Source organism: Protomyctophum parallelum (assembly GCF_964188405.1).
Source record: "Protomyctophum parallelum genome assembly, chromosome: 23".
Lineage (NCBI taxonomy): Eukaryota > Metazoa > Chordata > Actinopteri > Myctophiformes > Myctophidae > Protomyctophum > Protomyctophum parallelum.
Genome location: NC_139715.1, coordinates 11,719,906 through 11,735,369, shown reverse-complemented (window position 1 = coordinate 11,735,369; position 15,464 = coordinate 11,719,906). Strand labels below are relative to the sequence as shown.

The window sequence follows — 15,464 nt, the reverse complement described above, 5'->3', positions numbered from 1 at the left end:
AAAGACTAAAAGAAGGTTTTTCATATTTAGTCAACTAAGACTAGACTACATAACACTAAAATGAAATGGTGTGTTCAAAAGACTGAATTTGCTGTCAAAGTTAACACTAAGTCTAAAAGACTAAGGTTTTTGACATTGAGTTGACTAAGACTAAACAATTTGGGCCCAGGCCGTAGCGTAACGGTCTGGGCACCGGACTGGTGATCCAGTCGCGGTGTGCCGCGGGTTCGACTCCCGGACCCGACACGGCCTTTACCGCATGTCATCCCCCCATCTCTCTCCCGTTTCCTGTCAGCCTACTTTCTATCCCTTAAAAAATCAATAAAGGCGTAAGCCGCAAAAAAAAAAAAAAAAAAAAAAAAAAAAAAGACTAAACAATTTGAGACGACTAGATAAGTTTAAAACTAAATGGTGTGTTATTCAAAAGACTAAGACTAAATCAGAATTTCCTCTCAAAATGTGTGGAGGGGTCTCGTCTCTGGGGTCCAGTGTCTTGTTTTGAACAAGGGTCACATCCGGCTGTTGAGGCTGTTGTATGAACGTTCTACATGATCGTACTACAGGGTCACACAAAAGTAGCAGATCGGTGAGCTCGGAACGCAGCACGAAGCAACGCGTTTCCAATTTCATTTTTTTTATCCAGAAAAGTAACAGTTAAAGTCATAAGCATATCAGCGGTGTCAGAGCACCGCCCTGTGGCCTCTTTGAGAACTGCAACCCATCAGCTACAGTACCAACTCTCAGATCACACTAAAGTCCAAACCGCACCAATGCGGCGAGTCGCAACTCCTCGCAACAAAACAGTTTTACCCATTTAGACCTGAGAACTGATCCTACAAATGTCTTCTAAATCATGACAGTTTTTTGAAAAACCTATGTTTCTATGTCAGTGGTTCTCAAACTATTTCATGTCAAGGACCCCCAGAATTATCTGTAATTGGAGTTTCATGGCGAATCGTTGGTGTGGTTTGGCCTTTAACCCATTTAGACCTGAGGACGATTCTTAAAAAATGTCTTCTAAATCCCAAAAGTTTTTTTTTATGTTTCTATGTCAGTGGTACTCAACCTTTTTCATGTCAACAACCCCCAGAATTATCTGTATTTGACCCCATCTGAATACCGTATTTGTTCTTCCAGGGACCTTCCCCCAGAAGCAAAGATTTGAGTTAAAAACTTTCACTCTGAAAGAATATATATTCAAAGATTTGCACGACATTTTCACGATTTTTCAAAAATAGCAGACCTACAAGCTCGTAGCGAGCTATGAGCTTGTAGATCTGCTATTTTCCAATAGCTAAATTATAACATAATGGTTAAAACACCAAAAGGGGTTCCCGCCCAAAATGGATTAAAGGCTGAGCTTCCACAGAAGACAGTCTCGCGTTGCTGCAGTGTCCGATATGAACAGCGGCCAACACAGCGTCCCCTTTGAGTAGACGCTTGGGCCATGTGTCCCGTTTTAGGCTGAGGGTTGTCTTAGCATCTCTCTCTCTCTCTCTCCCCCCCCCCCCCCCCCTCCCCCCACCAGGCATTGAAGATCCTCAGGACGGCAGAGTTTGCCCCCTACGTGGTGTTCATCGCAGCTCCCACCATCACCCCGGGGATGACCGAAGTGGAGGTACGTATCGTAGCGTAGCGTATAGCGTAGCGCACACATCACGTCTCCATCCACCTCTCCACGGCTGTATCCGCTGTTTGCCTGCTTCCTCGTTGTTGCTTTTCTCTCTCACTCACTCACTCTCTCTCTCTCTCTCTCTCTCTCTCTCTCTCTCTCTCTCTCTCGTGCTGTTGAGTTCTCTCCGGTCTCTGCCACATTGTTGCGTCCAGTCCTCTTTGTGTTGACCAGTGGTGGAAAGTATCCGAGTACATTTCTTTAAGTACCGTACCGTAATGGGTGTCATTTTGAGGTGTCTTTACACTTTACTTGAGTATTTTCCAATTTTTCCAAATCCTTTTACTTCTACTGTCCACTGACTACATCTCGGATCTAAATATTGTACTTTTACTCCACTACATTTAATTTGAAAACCATAGTTACTAGTTTCTTTGTAGATTTGTATTAGTATTATATTGAAAATAGCTGATCTACAAGCTCACAATGCGACAGATTGTGAGCTTGTTTCAAGTATATATATATATATATATATATATATATACACACACACACACACACACACACACACACACACACACACACACACACACACACACAGTACATTTTTATGCCAATACACTTATATTGCAGTATTGGTACTTTTACTTGAGTGCAGAAAATGTGCGTACCTTTTCCACCACTGGTGTGGACCACTCTCCACGTGTCCTGGCTGTGCTACAGTGTGTGTGTGTGTGTGTGTGTGTGTGTGCACGTTCTGTTTCGCTTCATGTGTGTCGTTTTGCTTCTTCTCTCTTTTTTCGTTTGCCTCGATTTGCCCTGGAGGTTCCAAGGTGGTTACAGAAACTGCCTGTAAGTACAGAAGAACTGGTAGTTGTAGATCAGCTCGTGCTGGCCTTCAGTAGAGTTAGATGTGCGTCCTCTATGTTCAGTAATGTGTGTGTGCCTCCAATAGCAGTCCTGTTCTCCTTGTCCCGTTTAAAGGTGTCAGGCCACGTTTGCACGACAACGGTCTCTAGAGAACATGGCAAAACATTCTGTGTTTCAATGTGTCAGATCGCGTCAGATAATCCCCACATAGCCTACAAGTAAACTTCCGTGAACCGAATTCACTGTAGTGGCCTTTTCATGAATTAAATTTGTACTGTAGGCTGCCGTGAACGTTTATAATTGTTAGAGAAAGTTTCATCAACCCCAAAGTAGTAGTAGTAGTAGTATGGGGTTCCGTGGCCAAATTCAGATAATTCTGGGGGTCCTTGACATGAAAAAGGTTGAGCACCACTGATATAGATTGTTCAGAAAACTTAACCCATTCTGACCGGGCACCCATTTTGGTGTTGGCATCATGTTATGCTTTAGCTATTTAAAAATAGCAGATCTACAAGCTCATATCGCGCCACCGAGTGGCGCGATACGAGCTTGTAGGTCTGCTATTTTTGAAAAATCGAAGAACGACTGACATTTTTTAGAATCTGATCTCAGGTCAGAATGGGTTCATCAGACCAGTGTGTGTCCGGCGGAAACCTCGTATGAATCTGATCTCAGGTCAGAATGGGTTAAACGTACAGTACAGTATATCTCTGTGTTGGTGTATGCAGGATGCAACTAAGCTTCTGTCCGTGTGTTGGTGGTGTGTTCAGGACGACTCTCTAAACTTCTGTCCATGTGTTGGTGGTGTGTTCAGGACGACTCTCTAAACTTCTGTCCATGTGTTGGTGGTGTGTTCAGGACGACTCTCTCCAGAGGCTGCAGAAGGAGTCTGAGACCCTGCAGACGACCTACACCCACTACTTTGACCAGACCGTCATCAACAACGAGATCGACGACACCATCCGCCTGTTGGAGGAGGCGGTGGACCTGGTGTGTACGACCGCGCAGTGGGTCCCCGTGTCCTGGGTCTACTGAAATGCACGCACACACACACACACACACACACACACACACGGTGTGTGTAAGTGTACGACGTGGGTACGTGTGTATGTGTGAATACAATCACCTGAAACATTGGTTATCGGTCCAATAAGTGGATGTCAAACTCCGTTCAGAGTTCGCCCCAAAAAGGCTCTCCTCTGGACTGGAACACAAACTATATCGCGGAGAAAAAAGAAGAATTGAGACTGTGAGACGTGGAATTCACACCCGCCCTCCTCCCATCAACAGCCTCAAAAGGCACATTGTAGTGTGTGTGTGTGTGTGTGTGTGTGTGTGTGTATATAGATATAAAGTATATATCTATATATATCTCTCTCTATATATACATGTATAAATGATAAAGAAAAACTAATAATCCATATGGCCCTGTCCTTATAGTTGCAGGGTGGGGTGTGGAGGGGCAGGACGGTAGACATTTTATACTTTTATTTTGTAATGGACAGTCGGTGCTGTGGTACTTTTAAGGGCAATAGCAAAGCATGAACCCAATGCAGTCCTGTATGTGTGGGTGTGTGTGTGTGTGTGCGTGTGCGCGTGTGAGTGTGTGTGTGCGTGTGTGTGTCTGTGTGTTGACCCCCGCCAATGCGGTAACCCACGTATAGCTTCGCTTATTCCGGAGAGAGCCAAACACCGCGGCCCCCGGAATGTGCGGATCTACAAGCAAACACAGTAAGCTCGTACAGTACGTGGGCTTGGCGAAGACATTTTGTGGACTACTCCGGTCAGTGAAGTTACAGTATGTCGGGTTGAAGTGGTTATTATAATAAGGCAATTTCTTGTGGTCATTTTAATGTGTCCTCCAGAAATCCCCCAAGCACACTGGATGCTATCCCCTAACTAGACTTGTCCCGATACCATTTCTTTCAGACCGAGTATGAATAAAAGTACTTCATTTTGAATACTTGCCGATAACGAGTACCGATACGAATATTTTTATTTTTATTTTTGTTGAGTAACCACTTGTTTTACCCCCTTTTTTCTCAATGATGCAGATGGACCTCCGATCTACACTTGTCAGTTGTCATTTATGCTTGTAGATCGGCAGTAGATGGGCGATTTTGCTGCAGTGTTGGGTCAGGCTGAGTGAAACGCATTCGTTCAGCCTAGTCGTGTCAATTGGATGTTTTGGCACTCGGGGCCGGTTTCCGGGTACCGAGTACGAGTACTTGAGGGCGGGTATCGGCCCGAGTACCCGATACCAGAATCGGTATCGGAACAAGTCTTCCCCTAACCCTCCCCTCCCCCACTCTGCCTTCCTCAACCCCATATCGAACTTTGAGTCAAGGTAAAAAGCACAGGAGACACGGCAGAGTTATTATTATCATTTTTTTTACTTTACATTTTTATTTTGTGACTCCCTCCTTTATTTATTCCATAGGTCCCCCGTACTTGTCAATCAAATCGTTGAAGGAGCACAATATATGACCCTTCCCCCCCAAAATGGCCACCGTTTCCTTGTGTTGCTGTATGTCTCTTCCTATGCCCCTCCCCCCAAAACGATCTTTGTTTACATTCAGTTTGCACAAAATGAACATTTTTAAAGAAGAGGGTTAGCCCACTGTTCAGCCATCCCTCTCTCTCTCTCTCTCTCTCTCTCCCCCAACATCCTGCCTGTATATGAGATGTGTTTGCTATTCAGAGACCAATGGACCTGGAGTCACAAAATGTTTGGTGCACGATGACACCTCTAAGCATCTTCAACTGGGAGTATATATATATCAAAGTCAAACGATTTGTCACACACGTTACCGCAGTGGAATTTGTTCTCTGCATTTGACCCATCTCTTGGAGCGGTTGCGCCGCAGCCAAGGAGCGGTGAGCTGCCACGCTCGGGAATCATTTGATTTGACCCCCCAATCCAACCCTTTGATGCCCAAATGCCTCCCACGGCAAGTCTTTCGTATGACCCGGCCGGGGATCGAACCCCGACCTCCCAGTTTCAGGGCTGACACTCTAACCACAAGGCCACTGACTGGTATATATATATGAAAAATAGTGTGTGTGACTAAAATAGACACTGCCTTATCCGAGGCTTTTGGGAGGAAGTCGATAACATCTATGCATACCTCCAGTGACTCCCAGGCAAATCTCTGTACTGGACATTTTATTCTGAAAGGTCCTCTCCCACTGCTCCCAGGCAGATCTCTGTACTGGTCTGGACATTTTATTCTGAAAAGTCCTCTTCCCCTTCCCAACGTAAATTCTGAGCTGTGCTTTTACAAAAAATTATAATAATAATAAAAAATAAAAAAATAAAATCCTTGACAATAATATAAAAAAAAGAAAAGAAAATATAATAAAAAAAAAAATAACTTTGGTTGGTGGGATCTCGAAGGGGAGGGGCTTATGGAGTATAAACATCCAATCCTAGAACCACTCGTTTCCGAATTGTTAACTGTCGTCTTAAAGAAGAAGAAGAAAAAAAAGCAAAGGAACAAAAAAAAAGTATTATTGTTTTGAGTTGTAAAAACCAAGGGAGAGTTTTGTGTGTAAATGTTCCAATGGTGCATACATCTGATCATAAGAGTGATACGAAGAGCCTAGTGTACAGTACTCCTTAAAAGAAGCTCCGTATGTGACATCAATTCCTTACCGTACTTTAGCGGAAGTGGCAGAATGCTGCTCCACATTCACTCCTATACGTCATCGATACGGTGTACCTGTTTTTAAACTTTTTACCATAAGTGACAGAATGCTGCCTCACATAAGTCTTAACCACTTGAACCTTAGCACCCCTATTCCTGGGGGAATTTAATACAAGCTTACAATGTGTTGTGTTTGGTGAAGAGATTCGGCGCAGAGGGACAATAGAGCGGACCAAGTCAGAGTGACAATAGAGAGGACCAAGTACAGAGGCGACTCATGTCCTGTTTACTATCATAGAGGGCGTAGTAGAGCATAATTCATCAATCGGGTCTAAGTGTTTTGACCAGTTTCAGAATGCTGTCCAACATACAACACTCATAAGCAGGGGTCATCAATGTGTCCGTATCACGGACCACGTGTCCATGGCCAATTCCGTTTTACACTCCCATTACAATGTTCTTATTTTGAATGCAGTCCCACAGAACTCATGAGTCATGATGGATAGGACAACACAGTAGGTGTTCTCCCGTTCTCCACAGCACCGGTACCAAGTATTTTCTTTACCTCAGCATCGTGCGATGAGAGCGCAGCGCGCCGCCACTTCCACTGAAGTCTTTTCATTTCAAGTCCTATGTGTAGATTCTCTCTGCGAATGACAAAAGCAGCTCTTCTTTGGGATGAAATGTTCTTTATTTTTTATTTTGTTTTGTTTTGTTTTTCATTAAAAGAAAAGAAATATTTCCTTTTTAAGTGTTGACAACGTAAACTGCCTTCTGATTCTGTATTCCGTGTGTGTGTGTGTGTGTGCGTGTGTGTGTGTGTGTGTGTGAATATATAGGCTATCAAAGGTCTTAACTGCATCTGAAAAATCCAAACAACTGCACTATAGACCAGGCATTCTCAAACTGTTTTGGTCCAGGTATACCCCTTGGAGGAGAGATTTTATTCCAAGTACGCCCTCATCCTCGCAACACCGATAAGCACTTACAACCATTTAGAAGCAATACTGTGATTATGGTAAGCTCACATTTCATATCATACACACCAAGAAATAAGTACTGTCGTAGCAGACAACCCGCAGCACTCGGAAGATTAAAACAAAATCCTTCTAGGTGCAAGGCTCGAAGATATAAATTGAGGTGAAGAAAATGCCAGCACTCATTGTATGTCCTTTTGCATGACTTTTATTTACCTCTGACGAGATAGTGAACAAACATACGCGTTTCGGCCTGCCAGCGGTATATAATATACAGTATATAAATCATGCAAAAGGACATACATGCTGGCATTTTCTCCACCTCAACTTATATCATACACACCATAATTCACTAGAAAGAAAAATAAACTTTTTGGGGAAAATAATAATTACACAAACCCCTGCAATAGGCCTATCTCACAGCCATTCCCGCCCCCTTTCCAGACCTAGTGGTGTTGACGTGACGTCACTCCATAGACATTAGGCCTACATGTTAAAATACCTACATTCAGAAGCCATAAACAACGCTTTTTCTGAAGGTAAACTTTATTCTATTTGTTTTATCTGTCTTACCATCTTGTTTTCTTCATAATAACATTGGTCTTTTACATTTTAACATTTGGAAACGGCCTTAAATGGTGCAGAGAATGCAGGTAGGGATGTAGCTCTGGACTGGTCCATGAGTAAGGCTATGGACCAGAGCCTATGGAGTGACGTCACGTCAACAACATTAGCTCAGAAAAGGGGGCGGGGAAGGGCTGTGAGATAGGCCTATTAGGGATAAATGAAGTTATGTTGAACCTTGAGGTATTGAAGTCACCATCAGCATACATCTCACACAATCATGTGAAATGATCACAATTCTTGTTATATATTGAAACAATATAAATAATGGACAGATGTGCTTTTCAAAGAGAATGAAACAAGTTTATTGTCATAACAATGTACAGCATTACAATTGACATAATAATACAAATGTGAGCATAGTGATTGATTACATCAAAACAATATTTAATCAATCATGACATTTTCTACTGTCCTCAACTCTGCAAGAAAGATGTCCAAAATCAAGACTCGCACATGAATGAAGAGAATCATGACCCTTTACTGTGACCTCACTTTGAGTGCGTGCATGCGTGCGTGTGGTTACGGCCCGCGTGTGTTGTGTTCCTGTACAATGTGTGTGTGTGTGTGTGTGTGTGTGTGTGTGTGTGTGCGTGCGTGCTTGCGCGTGCGTGCGTGCGTGCGTGCATGCGTGCCTGTCCATGACACAGGATATGCTACTGTACCGACTCTCTCTGACACACACGCACCGAGGACTCATCCCAAATCACCCAGAACCCAGCATAGAGCGGCTCAGTGAACGTGGACTCCGACTGGAAGGAGTGCAGGTGTGTCGCTGTGTCCGCGGACACTGTGAAGAAGGACACAGTGCCGGCAGCACAGTCCACAGACACCGCTACTCTGCCAGAGCCAGAGGGTGGAGGGACAGGGAGGACGGTGTCCACCTTGTTGTGACACGCAGTGTAACCGATATCCCCGTAACATTTCAGACACCAGGACTTGTCGTTGCGTCCAAACAAACTGTCGTCACCCTGTCTGTCGATTCCTCTGCGTGTCACCGCTATCTCAACCCATCCACTCCACTCTACCTCCCAGTAACAGAGTCCAGTCAGACTCTCTCTACACATCACCTGCCTGTAGTCTTTAAATCTGTCTTGGTGATCGGGATACTTATGATCATTTAACATACACGCCACCATCCTGTTTTTCTCAAACAGCGAGAGCTCTCTGTGTGCTGTGTTTGGATCCAGTGTGAGTTCGCACAAATCTGATGAGAGAACAGGACAGTAAACGTTAAAAACAACATATTTCACTAAATATCCACTGAGTGACACACACACACACACACACACACACGCCGCAGTGTGAATATGGCCTATTCCAGTGACCGGACTGACAGAAATGCTCTATGACTATTACTGTTATTTGGAAGTTGGATTAGGTCTCACACATATTTGGTATGAAAATATTCATTTTACACAGGAAATCAGACTTTTGATTATTTTTATAGTGGAGAGACCATCTGCTTCAACCGACTGCTCTGCTCTGTTGCCTTCCCGAAAATGGCGGCTGCGAATACAGGTCGCTCCAATGAATCTGCAGCGGCCAGTTAGGTATCTATAGACCGATTCCGTACCGGTTTCATGGTCGCAGCCTACGTATTTCCTGTAGGCGGACTCGACGTAGCTGCGGGGGTAAAACCCTCACCAGGCGCACCTCTTCCACTACAGTGAACGGCAGAGTGACTGATGTTAGTTTGCCTCAAACTTTACTCCTTTACCTGCTTTTTTACTAACACTAACATTACAAAGATGCACAGAACATCGAGATGAACCTGTGTAGTTTATGGCTGCTCCAACAGTAGTGGCAACATAACAAATAAAATAAAAACGGAATGTCTAATATCCACCGCGTTGGCGGGGACCAGAGCCATTGAGCAATGGTTGAGACAAAGCAGTGAAAGATACATAACGCCAGTCTTACCCAATACCAAATATTTCTGTTTTATTAACACAAGGCTGCTGTACTTTATACCTCATACTTTAAATGCTTAGTATGAGGTATAAAATACAGCAGCCTTGTGTTCATAAAACAGAAAGATTGGGTATTGGGTAAGACTGAAATTATGTATCTTGCAGGATTCTTCACTGCTTTGTCTCAACCATTACTCAATGGCTCTGGTCTCAGCCATCGCGGTGGATATTAGACATTCCGTTTTATTTTATTTGTTATGTTGCCACTACTGTTGGAGCAGCCATAAACTACACAGGTTCATCTCGATGTTCTGGGCATCTTTGTAATGTTAGTGTTAGTAAAAAAGCAGGTAAAGGAGTAAAGTTTGAGGCAAACTAACATCAGTCACTCTGCCGTTCACTGTAGTGGAAGAGGTGCGTCTGGTGAGGGTTTTACTCCCGCAGCTATGTCGAGTCCGCCTACAGGAAATACGTAGGCTGCGACCATGAAACCGGTACGGAATCGGTCTATAGGTTTCTATATCTATGCTTGGCCTCCTAATTGTAAGGGTTGAGAATGTTCTGTGGTCACAAGAGCGGAAGTGCTGACCAGATGTAACTCCTTGCAGAGTAAAGTCTTGACTAAAGATTTGCAGAGTAGATTAGGTCTCGGATTTAAAGATGGACAAGTTAAAGATAAGCTTAGTTTTAAGGCTTAGGCTAAGGCTCAGGGGACGGTTGGAAGTCCACGGCTGCGGAAATTGGTTGGGAGGAAGTGATGGAAGCAGATGGGAGGGAGGGTACCCATGGTTTAATGTGGGAAACATGGAACACAGGGTGGCAACGGCAACGCATAGATTCCGGTAGTAGCAGGCGCACCGAGGAACGATTGATGATGGAGTCAATAGAGAAGGGGCCGATGAAGCGTGGAGTCAGTTTGCGGCAAGCCAACTTGAGGTTAAGGTTTTTGGTGCTAAGGAGGACAAATTGGCCAGGCGAGTAGGTGGGCGCAAATGATGGTGAATCTGCGAGCTCTTAGATGCACGCAAAACCATTCTCTGTCGGATTCGTTTTATAAGTTTATAATCCGACAGAGAATGGTTCTGGCAAGATGCCTTATAAAAGGAGGGGAAGACCCTCCTGACACTACCCTGACACTAATAACTAATAATAATAATACCGCCTCAAGTTTGAGGACAATAAAAGCTCACTTTTTGGGGGTTTGTAAACAAAACAGGGCCGCCCGGCGTAAATCTCCTGGCGCTGGACCTCCAGGTGTTGCATGGTGGCCGTGCGCGCCAGGCCCTCGGCCGTGCGCCACTGGAGGGTTACACCACACAGGTCAATCAGTGAGCCGTCCACCAGCTCCTGAGACTCACTAGTGTCCACCTGGACGGAATACATGAGAACATAACATTTGGTTGATATTTTTGTACAAGAATGCATATACAGGCCCTGGGCCGTGGCTCAGTGGTCCAGGTACCCTGGCTGGTAATCCAGTCTTGGCAGTGTGCTGCGGGTTTGACTCAGGATCCCGACGGCCTTTAACGCATGCCACCCCCCCATCTCTCTCCCCATTTCCTGTCAGGCTATACTGTCTAATCCCTAATATATAAAATAAATGGGTATTGCAGCTGATATTAACCCCATGAACCCGTGCATTCCTATTCTGGGAATGTCATAATAGGTGAACATTTGATGAAAATAGTCAAAATGATTTGGCGATTTAGCAGGGGAAAAGGGAGAGGACAAAGAATAGACCCCTGAAGGTCATTGAAGAATAGGGTTTAAATTAACAGATAAGGGTACTGGACCCCCTGACCTGACCCCGACACAAACATCTAAAAAAAGAATGCAAAAATGCTTACACTACTCTACACGGAAAAGCTTATATTTCCTCAATATATCTGTTGAGAAATGATGAAGAGGATGAAAATATATCCATGTTACGCAAATCAGCAAGCAGTGCAACACTTATTATTATTATGTGATCTTCTACCAGGATCATGTGTGTATTTATGTATGGGAAACTTTGACAGGAAAAGACTCGCTCACCGTATAGAAGAATAAGTAAAACTCCTTATACTGAGACTTTTATTTTATCATGCTCTTATGGTGCTCTGTGCTCGTGGTGCAATTAAAAAGCAAACGTTTCGGTCCTCAGACCTTCGTCAGTGCCATCATATTTATGTATGAGAATAGTCTGCACACAGTCATGCCCCGAAGCAGACTTTATTGCATACTTCATTCTCTTTGGATTCTGGATGCGTGCATGTCCTTTATTTTTGTTTTGATCATGTCTGTGCACGTGTACTGTTTGTCAACATATTGTATACTAAATTTAGAGCTCACGCTGTTCCCCTGTTCCTGAGCCGGGCACTTCTTCCGGAGGGTGTGGACGTTGCCGCACACCGAGACCTCCCTCCACAGGCTGGGCTGGGCTGGGAAGCCATGGGGCGGGTGCAGCACCAGCACGCCGTTGGTGGTCAACCCGTCCCACTGTCCATCACCCGTCTTCCACTTCACTGCCTTCTCCTGCAGGGGGGGGACGAAGGAGTGATTAAGAATCCTCACAAAATACTAAATGTTACAAATAAAAGTAGCTGTATTCAAAAATGAACTTGAGTAAAAGTACAAAAGTATAGGCATCAATATGCATACTCATATTAAGTAAAAGTATAGGCTACCAAACTTTTTCAAAAGTAACTCTTCTAAAAGCTCACAAAACGTACTGTGTGTCATGGCAGCTTGTCTGTTCTGACTCTTCTATTTCTTTGTCTATTAGGATGGATGGAGCTGCGTTCCACATTTGAAGAAGTGTGTCCTGGCAAATTACCTGGCTGGTCTCCATTTGGCAATCACCTGACTGGCTACAAATAGCTGGCTGTAACTAACTGCACTCAGTGCTAAAACCGCCTTCAGCCAGTGCACACCTCTGGGCTTCATGTACTAGTAATAGGTCAGTTATGTTTTGAGGAGACTTGTGAAGCCGTTCTGTTCCTTTTCTGGCCTGCTTCTAATTATTGGTCTCCTCCCTCTTCCCTGTCTGCCCCATGACACTGTGATTGCCTATATTTGAGGTAGGCTATACTACATTTTGAATACATTTGTTCATAATGGATTAATCAAATTATTCAAACAAGTTGTGAATCCCTGCACAGACGCATAGACACAATTGTTTGTGTATATGAGACATTTCATGACCTACACCCAGGAAGATGTTCTTGGAGCAGTCGAAGCCGGCGGCGTAGATGCGCACGGCGTAGGGCGGGGTCCTCTGGCAGATGATGCGGCAGGCGAAGCGTGATATTTGTGACTGGTTCTCGGGCGTTGCGTCCGACACCACAAAGTCAATGGGACTCTCTGTGAACCGCCCGATCTGTTATAGACAAACACACAGCTTGTTTAAATACACTGTATTAACCACTTTCACCCAATAGTGTCCTTATTTCCGGCATGTCATTATACAGTTACTCATTATAGGATGGTGGCGATAGCGGAAACGGTAGAGAGGCCGCCTGGGAAACAGAATGTCTCCCAGGTTGGATTCCTTATGCTAGCAAGACAATGAACCCGCTTTATCCTCCAATCAGGAGGATAAGGTGCCAAGACCATTCAAAGACCATTCATCACCTTCAAGTGTTCCAGTTCCAATGTTTCTGCTCATTGTTTGGTGAAAATATAATTATGTTGAGCTGGAGAGAGGTTCTTACTGAACAAACACTTTTCTGCCTTTATTGATAGTATCAAGTGAAGATAGACAGGACAGAGGGAGGGAGAGAAGGGGAGAGACATGCAGCAAAGGTTGTGAGTCACTGGTCTATATAGTGCAAAACATAATTGGTGCATAACGGATCTTACTGACCTGAAACATGTCCGTATCGCTGTCATAAGCGTATTCCACCACGACCGTGGATACTGGGGACTCTTCGTAGGATATACTGTGTTGGTTCATGATGCTGATCGTCTATGAAACAGAGACAAGTTCACTGTTAGAAATCACCAGTGATGGACAAAGTACTCTGTACTTGAGCCAAAACATAGTAAGTTGTTCTGTCAGATTTGTACTTGGGTTAAAGTAATGGAGCACTTGCTTAAAAGATAAATATATATATTTTTATTATCAAGGCACATCGTAGCCTACCACCTTGTGAGCTTGTAAATCAGCTATTTTCAATACATTTGAAACAGGGATATAGTTCATTTATAGTAGTAGTGGAGCGGTTGTATACCGGAGTATGGCGGAGTATACAAAAAAATGTAATACAAATACTTGAGTAAAGTACAGATGCACAAAATATTTACTTAAGTACAGTTATCTTGTCAATGTACTTCGTTACTGCTTGGAAACCAAGGTATTTTCAGGGCCCATCATGTGATGCTATAATAATAATTTTGAACTTTGACTCAAGTAAGTCCCAAATCTGAGTAGCCTACTTCTTCCTACCTTAGCTTGCATTGGATTGCAGTGCTTGTGTACAGTGCTTGGTTTCACACCGTTGGCCGTGGCTCTCTGGCACAACGTGAAGTGGCTTTTCGTCCTGGCCTCGTCTCCGTTGGGAAGGAAGCCATACCTGTGACGAGAAGATGAAACAGTGGTGGGAGCACTGTGGTTAATAAAGCAAGCTTGTGACAAGTTCAGTTTCATGTCATGTGAAAGCACGGAATCGTAGCCTCAACACTTGACATATTGGTTGTTCAGTTTGACCCACCAGTTTTGGAGATATGACTTATAGAGTAATGTCTTGCAGAAAACTGAGTTGAGAAAACTGTGTGGACTCTATGTTCTCTGACAACGCTTCTTTGACATTATTTGGGAGAGCGGTTATTTTCTTCTTAATAATTTTTTTTTTCACTATTGAGGGAATTGAAATCCCCTGCCCTGGACTAAGTTGGAATCAGTCACAACAAAGGCCAATCAGTAGTTGAAGGACATGTAAACCAAAGGCAAAAACATTGACCACATTCACACAGTGGCCAATTAGCTGTTATTACGTCACACCTGAGGGTGGCGTAATGAGTGGCATGGTCGCAGTGGGATCGTCATCTATGCACAGAGACTGTATTGGAAAGAAATTCGGTGTCTTCCTTACTTCCTTTATACAGTAGGTGTTACCAATGATTCTAACAAATTATCCGTTCCATTTAGTGTAGCACAGTGGATGTAAACATTTTCATTTCAAAACCCCACATAATGTTCAGAATTTCACACCCTATGGGGCCAATTGGAAACACCTCATGACGGTGGCTGGACCACACTTTGAGACCCATTGCCATTGGCGTATATCAGAGTGTTTCCAGTGAGCCGACATGCACAATACCAGCACCCTGACACTAGGTTTGACCAGAATGGAACAGAACCTTAATTAGTACTGTAGGCTAGTATAGGCCTAATTGATATGACCTGTCATTGAATGAAGTAATGAAGAGTCCCTATTTCTTGTTGAATGTGTTTCATACCCCAGGACAAAGAGCTCCCCATATTTGATGGAGGCCGGCGAGGAGGAGTTATTTTCTTCCTTGGTACTATTTTCCATTGGTGTTTCCTTCAGAGGGTGGGCGGTGCAGGAATCTCCGATAGCGAAACACTGTCCCCTGCTTCAAAGTCTAGTCGTTGTTGCTGTCCTTTATGCCCCAACCTGCACACATCACAAGAACAGCACATGTGAGGTTTCATTCCAAAATGAAATTCTCCCTTTAACCACTTAAGCCCTGTAGCCTATACTTCAGTGTATCACAAAAAAGGCAATCTTCACACCCATGTTTCAAATCCGAAGCTTGTGAGCTTGTTAAAAACTAAATATTTTCTGACATTTTGGACATGAATATTATGAAAATGAAA

The 15,464-nt window shown here is 43.9% G+C and overlaps 2 protein-coding genes across 3 annotated transcripts in view; one reads left to right on the top strand and one right to left on the bottom strand.

Moving 5' to 3' along the window:
* Nucleotides 1-6,870, top strand: part of caskb (calcium/calmodulin-dependent serine protein kinase b) — a 75,772-nt gene extending 68,902 nt beyond the window's left edge. For both annotated transcript variants that reach the window (XM_083758589.1, XM_083758588.1), the window contains 2 exons: nt 1,529-1,618; nt 3,341-6,870. In XM_083758589.1, coding sequence (XP_083614715.1) covers nt 1,529-1,618; nt 3,341-3,517 — 267 coding nt within the window. In that variant the 3' untranslated portion in view covers nt 3,518-6,870. The remainder of the gene's footprint in view (nt 1-1,528; nt 1,619-3,340) is intronic.
* A 1,516-nt stretch (nt 6,871-8,386) lies between these two features.
* On the bottom strand, nt 8,387-15,159 carry LOC310853890 (E3 ubiquitin-protein ligase pellino homolog 1-like; the record flags this gene model as incomplete). The annotated part of the gene is made up of 7 exons (XM_083758362.1): nt 8,387-8,937; nt 10,834-11,011; nt 11,975-12,157; nt 12,831-13,001; nt 13,488-13,589; nt 14,070-14,196; nt 15,083-15,159. 7 exons carry the CDS (start codon nt 15,157-15,159, stop codon nt 8,387-8,389), a joined length of 1,389 nt encoding a protein of 462 aa, XP_083614488.1.
* Nucleotides 15,160-15,464: the final 305 nt, after the last annotated feature.